Source organism: Carassius carassius, chromosome 33 (assembly GCF_963082965.1).
Source record: "Carassius carassius chromosome 33, fCarCar2.1, whole genome shotgun sequence".
NCBI classification, from domain to species: Eukaryota; Metazoa; Chordata; class Actinopteri; order Cypriniformes; family Cyprinidae; genus Carassius; species Carassius carassius.
Window position 1 is genome coordinate 14,702,195 of NC_081787.1, and position 14,154 is coordinate 14,716,348.

General features: G+C 34.2%; 1 protein-coding gene across 1 annotated transcript in view; it reads right to left on the reverse strand.

The window, feature by feature from the left end:
• Positions 1-14,154, reverse strand: part of LOC132114254 (relaxin receptor 1-like) — a 51,962-nt gene that overhangs the window by 20,566 nt on the left and 17,242 nt on the right. The window contains exons 3-4 of the mRNA XM_059522363.1: positions 6,405-6,488; positions 2,169-2,274 (exon numbers count right to left, since the gene is read on the reverse strand). Coding sequence (XP_059378346.1) covers positions 2,169-2,274; positions 6,405-6,488 — 190 coding nt within the window. The remainder of the gene's footprint in view (positions 1-2,168; positions 2,275-6,404; positions 6,489-14,154) is intronic.

A 14,154-nucleotide genomic window follows, 5' to 3' on the forward strand; every position in this document is an offset into this window, starting at 1 on the left:
AAAGCTTCTCATTTCTTTGAACAAGTTGCAAATGCTTTGGTACATCCACCATGCAAATAATTATGTACAATTCTCTGTTAAATTATCAGTTGCTAATGTCATGTTGCTCAAAATTTATTATATAGTTTTCTTTGCAATAGTCTTACCCCCCAAAACATCGGGTCTTTAGTTCCTCGTATAAGTCATTAAATGCAAAATGGTTAATTTAGTTGTCATAAACTGCCAAGCACACTTTTTTTACACATTATTATTAGACTTTTTGTCAATCTGGCATGAATTGTGCAAGTGAATCTTTACTAATGAAGAGAATGTAGATGATAAACCAATGATAAACCATTTCTCTGAAATAGCTCAAAGGTTCATCTCATGAATCTTCAGTTACAAAGCTTGTACTGTATAGACAGAGGACAACACAAGAGTTACACATTCTGAAAATGGACTTATTTTCATCTTTGTGCCCATATTTATTTTTCCATTTCTATATCACAGTGACATTGTTTTTTTTTTTTACAGTATTACTATAATTGTTTGGGACAGACCACTAGTAAAAGTGTAACTGGGAATTCTATCCAGTCTCTTTCAATCAATATCTCACATACAGTAATGTGTAAATTTGTACTTTTGAAATGGATATATGGCATACATAAGCATATGGCATACTGTTCAATACAGTAACTGTCATCCAAAATGTTGCCATAGTTTACATCAGAACATCCCTCTAGAGTACACTGTTATACTGACAACATGACTAAGCAATTTGACTGTCTTATCCGTAAACTATGACTCAAGGACTTGTCATTCGATGGCACTGACATGTTCATTGACACAGATATTTATTTTTGAGCGATTAACTAAGGATTTTGAGCAGGAGACTGGCTTTTGCAGGTAACCCATGGTGTTTTGCTATTTGTAGGAGTTGTTTTGAGAAATGCACTTACTGTTTTGCAAATTGTGAGTTTGATTCGAGAAATGCACCAAAGTGACTGAGAAAAACTGTAATTCATTCCCTCGATGTCCTAAAACGTGCACATGATTACTATTTCGTTCCCTCGATTTATAAATTGTCTGCAAAATTTACTTATTTGTTCTCTCAATTTATAAATCGTGTACACAATTTAGCAAATCTAGGGAACAAATTAGTAAATCGTGCGGACAATTTATAAATCGAGGGAACAAAATAGTAAATCGTGCGAACGGGGCTCCGTATAATTCTTATCTAGAAAAGCAAAGTTTGTCAAGAAAATGTTTGTTATAAAGTTTTTGGGAAAAAAAGTTCATTGGCCTTATAGAAAGACAGAATGATAAATAGAAAGAGATGATGATGATTGATGATGAGATGAGCAATGATTTCATGAGACCTTAGAGAGAAGACACGCAGTGTGTGTACTTGAAATCAGAAAGTGACATTGGATTTAAAACACCTTGCCACATTCTTCGCATTTCTGAAAGGTAGATGTGAATTACACTGCGGAATACTAATGAAAAGCGGAAAATCAAACAGAGCCACAATACAGGAAACTGGGAATTAAATAAGAAGCAGCTTCTACTGATACATAAATATGCATTTCAAATCCACATTAAACTGCTAGAAAGGTTTATATCAGCCAGCTATTATGTGAACAATGAATAAAGCGTCACAGCTATATTGTGTGGAGAATAATGCTGGAACAATTATCTTTAATGCAATTATCTAATTTTTCAATGCTCCAAAACCACAAATTAAAGACACTCAGAGTTAATTATGACTAGAAGTCGATTAAATCAGACTTGTTTCAACCTTCTTGTGTTTTATAAAGTGCACATACAACTCTAATGAGACACTAATTCGGTCTCTCACAGAAAAAAAAAAGGTACAAAGCTGCCACTGGTCCAGATAGCTAAAAGTTACATCTTTCTATCTTATTTTTACCCTTAATGGGACCTTATAGGTACATATTAGGACTTTAAAAGTACATGTTAGTACCTAAACTATACATGTACCTTTTGAAAGGGCACTGCCCCAGTGACAGCTTTTTGCCTCTTTCTTTATGTCTGAGAGTGTACATATTCATCATTTAGAGTAAAGCAAACTTTACTGAGCAGAGCCTTGGCATCTAATGCATATCTGAGGAGTCACACAATCTCAGCCTCAAACTGCAGCCACACTTCACACAGGCCATGAAACTCACATCATGGTGACATTAATGGATACCATAGGGACGTCTTTAAAGTGAGCACCGTCACAGTCCAGCTCCAGGTCCCTGCACTGGCACTCAGCTGGGACGGTCCCAAGCACTGCATGACAGAAAGGAAGAGATACAGAGGGAGACTTACCAGACATCATTTTAGATATCCCATTTAGTGTTCAAAAAGTAAGTTCGCATTACAGTTTGATCTGCCATTTAATAGCAATACTTAACAAGTGAACAGTCATGCTGAACTAATAAGCACTAAATTATTTCTGCAAACTGGTCTAAGTCAGCTTGGGTTAAGGATAAGTTCCAAAAAGATTTCCCAATTAGATTCATTTGAGCGCTCAAGAGAAATCAAATCTTTAAAAGTCAAGTGTTTAATTCAATGTTAAAATGCATTATCTAAGTTTAAGCAAGCCATTGGTAGGCTCATTACACCGAAAAGTCCAACCAATTGCATGAATTTGAGGCGGGACTATTTGTTCCTTTGACCAATGGCAGAGAGCGGGAATGTTTTATAGGATTTTATTTTTTCTTCTTTTTTTCCAAATACTATGTTACAAATACTTGAGAACAACAGGAATGTAAAAAACATACAATAGGGGGAACTTAATACATGTCTATATGAAAATATGACAATTGTTTCATAGAAAATAGTAAAACTGAATATTGTGAGTCAATATAATGTTCTTTTTTTAAGGATATATAGCATGGTTTAAGGATATATAGCAGGAAGAGTTACATGTAAGAATAAAAAATAAAATAAAATAAAGATTTATCACATACTGTTTGTTTCTTTCATTCATGAATCGTCAGCAGATAATTCAATGTAAGAAACATCAGATTTTGTGTTAAAAGTGTATTTAAGTGAAAACTGAAAAGCAATGTGTGTAATCTGATGGTGTCAGCAGTTGGATAGTTTAATACCGTCTACCAGACAGAATTAAGCCACACAAGACACGTCTTTATCGCAGTTAAACAGAACAAACGGTTGCCTAAAATCCAGGGAGCATAAATGCCTCCGACAAGCCATCTGTGGCCCAACACATTGTTCCAATAGAGTCTTATCTGTGTTAAACATTGGAGAAGGATGTGAAAGCACAAACACAGAACAAAAGATGCAGCAAGGCGACAGCAAGAAATCGAACTCCGACATTCACCAGGATGGCCCTCTGTGACTAATTTGGGGAGAAGAGACTCTGGCAAAGCAGATGTCTGTCCAGGCCAGTTCTGCTTGTAGTTCATTGATTAACAATGGTCCATGTGCTGGCGTGCATGTAGGGTAAGCTTCCTACACATCCACTGTAATTGAAACTGCTTAAGCTGTTTTGCAATATACATGACCTAAGCTCATGGGCAATATATGTGATTGAAAATTATTTCTGCCAAGTGCAGTGTAAATGTATGAAAACTCATTCCCACTACACTTTAGGAATAATCTGGTGGACAAAAAAAGTTATAATTATGACACAAAAAAAGGTCAAAACTATGATACACAAAGACATATTATTTCAAATAAAAAAGTCATAATAATTTATTACAAACATCAAAATCTGGTTATAATCTTTTATGTCATAGTTATGACTTTGTCAAATTTTTATGATATTCTCTTAGCAAATAAAAAATGCTAGGCACGCCGCTTTCTGATTTTTTTTTTCAAAAGCCTTCGGGCACTTGCGCTTCTGATGCGTCTGCCGTTGCTAAGCAACTATGACCTGCTCTCTCCATGAAGACGCGGAAATTTCAGCAATGGATACATGGATTTGCAGCACTAAAAACTGCTTGCAGTAGCTCTGCTACTAAATTAATTAAAAAATCCACACAAGGCTATCAGCTGTTCCTTCATGTTGGCTGAGCTTTCGACGTTGTTACGGAAAAGGTGAGGAAGCTACATGACCTGCGGTGCGCTTGGGCATTCTGAAAAGTTGAGATGTTTTTAACTCGATGCAGTGCGGACGCGCCTGGAAAAAACGAGCTCGTCGCATCGCGACTGCGTCGCTTCCATTATGAGTGCGCATACCGCGCGCCTACATTTGAAATAACGAACTTGAGCATACAAAAGACGCGATATGTGAACGGCCTCTTTTATGTCTGTGCGTGCGCTGCGTCTGTGTGTGACTGACAGACAGCCTCCGCGGCGCGCGTGAGAGATCTCGCAGATCTCACAGACAAACGTCTTAATATGATCGCACATTAGAAATGTTTGGTAAGATAAAATGTGCACGATAACATTATTAAGCAAAAATACATAGTACATTAATTTTTTTCCCTCCAGTACCGAAAGCAGAACCGATAGCGTCAGATCTTACTGATACTACGGTCGTTCATTTTAATACCGGGTTTCGGTACCCATCCCTAATCATAACAAACCATACATCAGTGGAAAACTTATTTATTCAGCTTTCAGATGATACATTTTGAAAAAGAAAAATAATAACACTTAAGGTTTTGTGGTACAGGGTCACATATATCCTTTTATTTAAAAGGATATTAAAAAATATATACGGTTCATCATTAAAACAAAATTAGTGCTTGGACACTTTTTGGTAGTCAATCATAAATGGATCATGTCCATAATGTGATGATTTCCAGGCTTGTTTCTCTGCTAGGAATTACATCTTGAGAAATGGTTAGCCACATATTGTTCAGTGTCATGTTTTTTTATTGGAGATTTGCAGTGACACTGCAATATCACAGTGATTTTTTTAGACACCCAGGCTCCATCTGATCATGTATCTGTGATCAACACTTCTTATCACCTCCAACCGTAAACCATATAATGCTCAAGATATGAGCTGTCTAAGAATCATGAGCGGTTGCCCTAATCTTCTTTCATTTCCTGCCTAAGTCTCAGAGTAGCTAATAAAATGTCAAAACAGCCTTTTATAAATGATCATCACTTTAATGTTTTTTTTTCTTTTTCTTTGCGCATGTAATAGAAAGTGAGCAATATACAGACAGCTGCTGCCCGCGCTGAATTGTTATGTCAAATCATGTTTTGGGATTGAGCATTACATGTGACTCGAAAAAATAATCAGACACACATGCCTAAAATATGCAAATATTAGTAAATATTGTTGTCTGGAAACACTATACTAAAAAAAACACGGTGGTTTTGTTTGCTCTGCAGTGATCAGTTAGTAAATAGAATTGTACTGATAGTTTCTGACAAGAAAAGTTTGTCAGACTGTGTCTGTCAGAAACCAGAATACCAGAGTGTGATGTAAATAGACTCCTCAAAGTGAAGTGAATTCATGACAATCAACTTGCTTGTTTTAAATCATGGACATTTAACCACTTCAACGGGCATACAAACATCACGGTTATGTTATTTAACAGTAACAGTAATTTGTAGTTTATACATGCATAAACTTCAGGGAAATTGACTGTTTATTAAATAAGGTGTTCAACTGCGTGGGTTTATTAGAAAATGATAATAATAATTTTAGAGTTTAAGTTTGGGTAGATAAATTTGAAATACAGTTTATGCTCTTTGCATTAATTTGATACAATAAAATGCAGTAAAACAGTAATATTGAGAAATCTCAATATACTATAATATCAATATCTTTTTTAATATATTTTCAACTGTAATATCTTGTGATGGCAAAGCTGAATTTTAAGCAGCCATTACGCCAGTCTTCAGTGTCAAATAATCCTTCAGAAATCATTCAAATATGCTGATCTGGTGCAGAAACATTTCAAGAAGCATTTCTTATTGACTTGAATATTTTTGTGTATTATTTGAGAAACAGACTAAAGTCTTTTTGAATTTTCTTTTCTGACTATGCAAAAATCTGTCACTTTTGATCAATTTAATGTGCCCTTGCTAAATATAAGTAATAATTTCTGTAAAAAAAAAAAAGAAAAAAAAATCTTACTGATTTACTGATTATGAAAATAAAAAAAAATGAGTTATTTTGATAATAAAAATGTCACACATGCCAAAATTTCAGAACTCGGTTAAACACCGTTAATATTACAGTATGTTTTTATTTTGTGAATGGAAATAATTATATCAGACAGAAAAAATCTTGTGCTGGTATTTTAATTGTGCATCTCTCATTGTTGTTTCAGCTGTGGAGTAACAAAATCTAGCTGCCAAATGTGTTAAACCAGATTTTACATGCATACAGTGTTTCTAAAAGAAACATATAAAATACATTTCACAAATAAGATATTCCCCTCTATGTTTAAATTCACTGAATTGTTGCAAAAAAAGAGCATACTCACAGCAGGCATTTGACTTGGCTCCTAGGTTATTACTGGGGATGCCAAAATAGTTATCAAAGAGATGTGGCCAACCATTGTTGTCCCCTAGAAGAAAGGCAACAAGAAGTAAAGGGTTACTGAATCAAACACACATTGCATGTCATTACTAACAAAGCTAACAGTTTTAATTGCACACACACTGATAGCACGGGTAAAGACCACAATGGAAAATTCAAATGGCTAAGAACCATTTTGCAGTGTCTTTGGTCCAACAAAAGTGCCTCCACTCATTCTCTCAGGGGAAGCTGTATAATGAATAATAATGCATTTGGGTTTGTTCTTTTTTAAGAATCGTGTTAACCTACTCAGCAACCCCTGTCAATCATATTGACACTGTTTGCCAATGACAAAAGTTGTGTAGGAAATAAAGCAGGTGGCATGCAAATAGCTGTGACTTTTGTGGCGTTTCTTGTCTCCTGACACCTCACACTTAACATCTCAAACAAATTAAAATCAACCTTCCGGCTTACTCAGTACACCTTCATCAATCAGTGTCAGGGTAATCTCATTCATATTTGTAGGTATTCAAATGCAAAGCGTTCATGTACAATATCACTCAAAAGTTTTGGGTCAGTAAGATTTTTTAAAGTAGTTTTTCAAGAAACGAATACTTAGGAATTAATTTGCAAGGATGGATTAAACTGATTTACATTGTTACAAAAAATATATATATTTAAAATAAATACTGTTCTTCTGACTTTTTATTTATCAAAGCATCCTGAAAGAAAAAGTGTCCTGGTTTCCACAAAAATATTAGGCACCACAACATTTTTCAAAATTGATATTTATAGGATATGTATCTTGAGCAGCAAATCAGCATATTAGAATGATTTCTAATGGGTTGTGTGACACTGAAGACTAGAGAAATGGCTACTGAAAATTCAGCTTTGCATCTGTATCTGCATTTGCATAATTTAATAGATTTAAATAGAAAACTGTTATTTTAAATTGTAATAATATTTCACAATAATGCTGTTTAAATTGTATTTATGAGCAAATAAATCCATCCTTGTTCAGCATATACAAGATGTGTTCCAAAACATTATTATAAGTAGTAGTATTTATTTAACACATGCAGTGCTGTGCGTTAAAAGCCTGACAGAAAGATTTCACCATTCAGTCATGTGCCCTATAGTGCAAACCCAGAAAAATGCATCAGATTTTCTTCACAGTGGTTTTGTTGTAAATCATTGTTTCTTTAATTATGCATACTTTAATTAAAGGTCAATCATTGTGTGTATTGTGAAGGTCACATTTGGAATTTATTTATGCTACTTTCACATTGGTCCCAGACTCAGACTTATTTATTATAAAAATAAATAAATAAAATCATAACAATAATTTCAAACTACATAATCTAAACAAACAAACATAATCAGGTATGAATATTTATTTAAATAAAACATTAACCTTAATAATATTTAGTGTTTAAAAAAATTGCTAACCCATACTTACACCACATTTCATAATTTCCACCACAATTTTGCCTCAATAATATTTTTATTGAACACATTTTCCATCAAACTGTATCTTTGTTTTCAAACATAAAAAAAAAACATTAAAAAAAATTCTCCTATGATGCATTTATACCCACAATTGTTAATTATTAGCAGATAAATTAAACAAATTAGTGACCAGTGATTTAACAAGACTTTAATTCTTAAAAGTACACAGGACATAGGACCAAAGGTGCCCATATACTGCAATTTTTAATACAAATAAAAGTGGACTCTTCCAATTCTACAAAAAAAAAAACCTATTCAACCAGCTATCCAACACTATTCACAAGGTTTTAGGTACAATTATATAGATGTATAGATGTTCAAAGATTTTATGTCATAAAAATTGTGTTCTTTGTTTGCATGTTACTAAAACTGAAATCAGCCTGAGAAAGAAAACTGATTTTCTAAAAATGATTCAGCTCAGCAATTCTAACTCACCAGTGCTTTCTCTTCTGTTTGAATAATAACTCCAGCCAAGTTCAGCCATATGAGAATGTCTTCTGGGGTCATTAACGATAAACATATTTCCTTTTACTTAGAGTTTAAGGATAAATGAAATGACTTCTGTGATGCTGAAACATCAACACTTTGCTTGCATAGCTCATTATTCATCAATTTTCTACGGTGTTCCTTTCGTGTCATGAAGTTAATTGATTATGCATGGGTGAAATGCAAAAGTTAATTAAACATCTAAGCTGTTCAACAAAGACCTCATACAGTTTTTGCAGTAAATAAACTTTTCCAAGTAGGTGAGCAATGTCAGGCAGTCAATACTTTGTTCAACTATATCTTATACTGTACATAACAGTACTTATATAAAGTAACATATATTCTTGTAATTGCATCGTTTTTCATAACACAATTTCAATCTAGGTATATTCAAAGTAAATCAATCTATAATTTAAACTAAAATGGCAAAATGGCAGGGCTGATGACTTTCATAAACTGTAATGAAATTAAAAAGGATACATTTATAAACAACGTAACACCCTAAATAAATAAATGTCTGCACTGCACACCAATTTAAATAAAAGAGAGAGAGAGGAAAAAACAAAACTATAGATATAGTCAAGTATTGTTACCAGGACAAATAAAGTAGGTAATATTCAAATGAAATACTCTCAGCTGACATCTCAATTAATATTCTCAATGAATTATTGTTCTCATTTAGCCATTATCTTGATTGCAAAAAGGCTACAAAAGGATATTGTGCATATTGGGTAGTCTGTAAACATTCCAGTCTTATCTAGATACTCTAAGTGATCTGCCTTCAGTTAAGGTTTAGTCATGTATTCTGCGAAACAAACATCTATTCCTCTTTGGACTGTTCTGTTTTCCTGTCAGTGGAATTCTAGGAACTTAAACTGCACTTCTATTAGAACAATTACAGTATAAAGGGAAAGTTCCCTCAAAAATGAGAATTCTGAAATTATTTATGTCATTCCAAACCTGCATGCTGCTATTTTTCTCTAAAGAGCACAAAAGGGAAAGTATTTGAAAAGATATGGAATGATTTGAGGGAGATTAAATAAACTATTCCTTCAAGAGTCAATTTCTGGTCCTTGCATTTGGGGGCAAGGTACTATGGAAGGAGGAATACAGGACTTCCTTTAACACTATACTACACACAAAATGAGTGAACAGCATTGCAATGAGTTTAAATCCATCACTGGCATGTAATGTTGCTATTTGTGTCCCAGCAAGTCTCTGACAGGTAATTCCTTCCCCATCTAGCCTTATGTAACAATTGCAGCAGCTCACACTGTTGGTAATATTGAGCAGGACTGAGACAGCCATTAGTAAAGACACCATATAATCTTTGCTAACATGAAGAGAGAGGAAACCCATCTGTACCTTTTGACCTCTTCATTGATTTTACAAGCTCAAGGACACTAGAGTTTTATTACTCTATTGTATTTTGACTAAATGCTTACCTATCGAACAAAATAATAGCCAATTTATACTGAGGGTATTTCCAAAGAAAGGCTATCCACCACTAAATACGGTTCACTTTATTACTGGCTTTTAACAACATGATTGATCTGCACTTTTGTCATGCTTAGTAAGTGGACAAGCATGTTTTACTGCTTTTTTATAAGTGGTTAGAAGCAATTTTGCGGCTTTAAGGTGATAACATGTTACTCTCTAACAAGTTACTTGCAGCATGTTAAAAACTGTAATGAAGATGCTTAAGAATTTGCTAAATGTACAAAAACTATGCAGCTGTTTCACTTTTTTTTTTTTATCGAAGCATCACTGCACTGCATCCTCTATGCGTCATTGCTGGTCTTTTCAAGATTGGCAACGGAAATGTAAAATGACAAGGAAGATTCAGTGCTGAGATAATATCTCCACCCTGTATAACATTAAGATTGATTGCCTTGTTCATGCAGCTGGTCCACAACAAAAATACAGGTAATGACCACTGAGATGACCACTGCATTCAAGGTAAGGCAGAACACAGTTTAAATCATCCAATGTTTACAAATGAATAGTCAGTGATGGAAGTGCAGTTAGGGGCTTAGAAATACTGGAAAAGAAAGGTGTAAAATAGAGAATGTCGTCATTTTTTTAAGAAGTGCAGTAAGCACCACTTTTTACCCCGGGTAATGACACAGTTATAGCCATGTTAACCCTGCACTGTCACATGTGTACAGTGTGAAACCATTATATTTTTTAGCTACATGCTTAGCAACAGACAGCCAATCACATACTGCATATTCACATACTTCTTTTGGGCTCAAAAGAAGAATGAAACTTCTACATGTTTGGTATGACATGAATTCACATTGTAATCATATGTCTTTTAACTATTTAAAGTGTGAAAAGTTTAGCAACAATAATAATAACTATATATATATATATATATATATATATATATATATATATATATATATATATATATATATATATATATATATATATATATATATATATATATAGTACAGACCAAAAGTTTGGACACCTTCTCATTCAAAGAGTTTTCTTTATTTTCATGACTATGAAAATTGTAGAGTCACAGTGAAGGCATCAAGGGCTATTTGACCAAGAAGGAGAGTGATGGGGTGCTGCGCCAGATGACCTGGCCTCCACAGTCACCGGACCTGAACCCAATCGAGATGGTTTAGGGGTGAGCTGGACCGCAGACTGAAGGCAAAAGGGCCAACAAGTGCTAAGCATCTCTCGGGGAACTCCTTCAAGACTGTTGGAAAACCATTTCAGGTGACTACCTCTTGAAGCTCATCAAGAGAATGCCAAGAGTGTGCAAAGCAGTAATCAAAGCAAAAGGTGGCTACTTTGAAGAACCTACAATATGACATATTTTCAGTTGTTTCACACTTTTTTGTTATGTATATAATTCCATATATAATTCCACATGTGTTAATTCATAGTTTTGATGCCTTCAGTGTGAATCTACAATTTTCATAGTCATGAAAATAAAGAAAGCTCTTTGAATGAGAAGGTGTGTCCAAACTTTTGGTCTGTACTGTGTATATATATATGTATATATATATAGTGTTTTATTGCTAAAAATAGCAAAGACAGCTTTCATCCCTTATACAGGACATTATTAGGATTATTGAAAGAATAACCTGTCTGGCTACCTTGAAGATTAAATCAATGTGCACACATATAGTTTGATAACTCAATATCCGTTTATTAAACCAATTTTCCCCATTCACATGCATGTCAGTAACTGACAATGCATGTAAATTGTGTTTACATAACTTTATAAATCAGGTTATTTTTCCTCTATTGACAAAACATAATCGTTAGCATATCTGACTCAGATTATTTCATATGTTGTCAGTTGTTATGCTAAATAAAGCTTGTCAGTGGGAAACGTACAGCTCATAGATTATCCTCTCGTGCAGTTACAGATGCAGCGTTTTGACTAAACCACTTCTACTTCTGCTGCAGGAGATGAGAACACATTTTTATCTTTTTTTCTGGGTAATGAAAGAGTCTGTGTTTGTGATATATTTCCTTCTTTTTTTACTGCAAAACACTCGTTCTGTCTCGATGCACTTAAATCTGCTGTAACGATGTGTTCCTGTCACATTTCACACATGCGGTCTTCAATAAGCCAACAGAAAAGGATCATACATTTACATGCTGCACAAAATCTGTTTAAGAGGCAAAAAACTACCTGTGCTGACTAGTTTATGCTTAACACATTAATGATATACTCTGATAAAAGAAAATGGGTTACCGCGTTTACATGTCCATGTGCATTGTTGGCTTATTAAGCATAATCAGGTTAAGAACATGCATGTAAATGCACTTAATGAAACTTAAGATGAGTTTTTTTTTTTATCAGGTTATTATGTCAGTGGTGTGATTTTACAGTCAAATTGTGTCACTCTTATATGACAAATTCATCCAGCTGGGCATTCTGTGAATATCTGAGTTCAGCCATCCATTTCATAACATAAGGCTATTTTTTAAGAGAAGCACATATAACTATGTGGGTTCAAATCTAAGAAAAAACGTAAGCATTTTCACAGTATAACAGTCAAGTGCTGCCTTCAAAAGCAGTGTCACAGCAGACACTACTACATAAACATGGTTCTTGCTCACAAATGACCTTTCTATCAGTGAGATTGATGTGACACGGTGACTACGTTCCCCCTGTTGCACCTGTCATAGAGCATTTTATAGTAGCACATGACTTTAGCTTTCAACTTTCAACATTACTATACATTTTACCTAATTACTTTAATCCATTTTTTTTCACATGAATTGATTTATCTGACAGCACTGGTAGCTTACAGCTGAAAGACTACAAAAGAAAAAGGTAACCATACCTGAGAAGAAGAACCTGTTATTAGTTCAATCATGTTCTTTGAAGTCAAAGAACACAATGGGATCAGTAAAAATAAAATAAAATAAAAAGTTCACAAAACAGCATTTCTGTCATGACAACTCTCAGAGAGTTTAGCATGTTAATATACACAGCAATGTTTATGTGTTTAGCAGAATAGATCTGCTACGCTGTTGCGAACATGTAAGAAATATTGCTGCTGCACACACAACATATATAAAATAAGCCCCATGGATAACATACATGAGACACCCCCTAAAAGATCTATACAGGTGGAGCTGGGGGAGGTGGAGGGTATGCTTTATTAATAATGAGACAGAATGACTCAGCCCGCTTGAATAATTCTATACACTGTCTAAAACTAGACAGGTGCCATAACAGAAACCTTAAAATGTGACCTTCAGGGCAACATAGGATGGTAGTAAGACATCATGACATGACTGAATTCAATGTTTTCATAGCATCCTGTCCACTAAATTACCATTATCTGGTTATTTTAAGGTAGCATGGCTGTATCCTTCACTGGCTATGATATTGTGTGCAAGCAACAGCTGGCAGAAAGAATAAAAATGTCATCAGAAAATGTATTTAGAAAAGTTTTTTCAATGTGTGATTACATTTCCACAGATAAATAACCGTTGTAGTCACTAAATATATTTCTTGGTCTAAGGTTCTCTTGCCTTGCAAACCTGTCTGAATCCTTAGGAGGAACCTTTATATAAAAAACTGTCTGTTCAATCACTCACTGACTGGCTGGGCAGCTGCCTTCAACTTCAGACACAGCCTGTTTGAAAACAGGGGCACATAGACAAGGGAAACAATTGAACAATTTGACACAGTTTTTGAGTTGAAGAGAAAAACTGAAGATATTACCTAAAATTGCCCTGAAAGCTCCAAATGTACTGAAGTTCTTTTTAATCAGAACTGATTGGACTGATGCTCCATTATAAAAACATGTCTGATGCGTTAAAGTTTGAGGATGGTAAGAATTATTTTGAAAGTCTCACAATAGTAAATATATACACTACTTTGATGGCAAAGCTGTATTTTCAGAAGTCATTACTCCAGTCTCACATGATCTTTCAAGAATCATTCTAATGCACTGACTTGGTGCTTAAGAAACATTTGTTATTATTATCAGTGTTGAAAAAGTTGTGCTGCTTAATGTTGTTGTGCAAACCATGATAAATAGAAAGTTAAAAAAGATTTTGAAACATGTACTTAAAATAAGTCTAAAAAACATTACAAATGACACTGAAAATATGAAAAGTGCATCTTTTCCTAAACTATTAACCTTGAAGGCTCTTCAGCTTTGAGGGACTGAAACAATAATTCCTTATGACTTTTACAATTTTTTTTAATTGCTTTGAGAGCTAAGACTTCA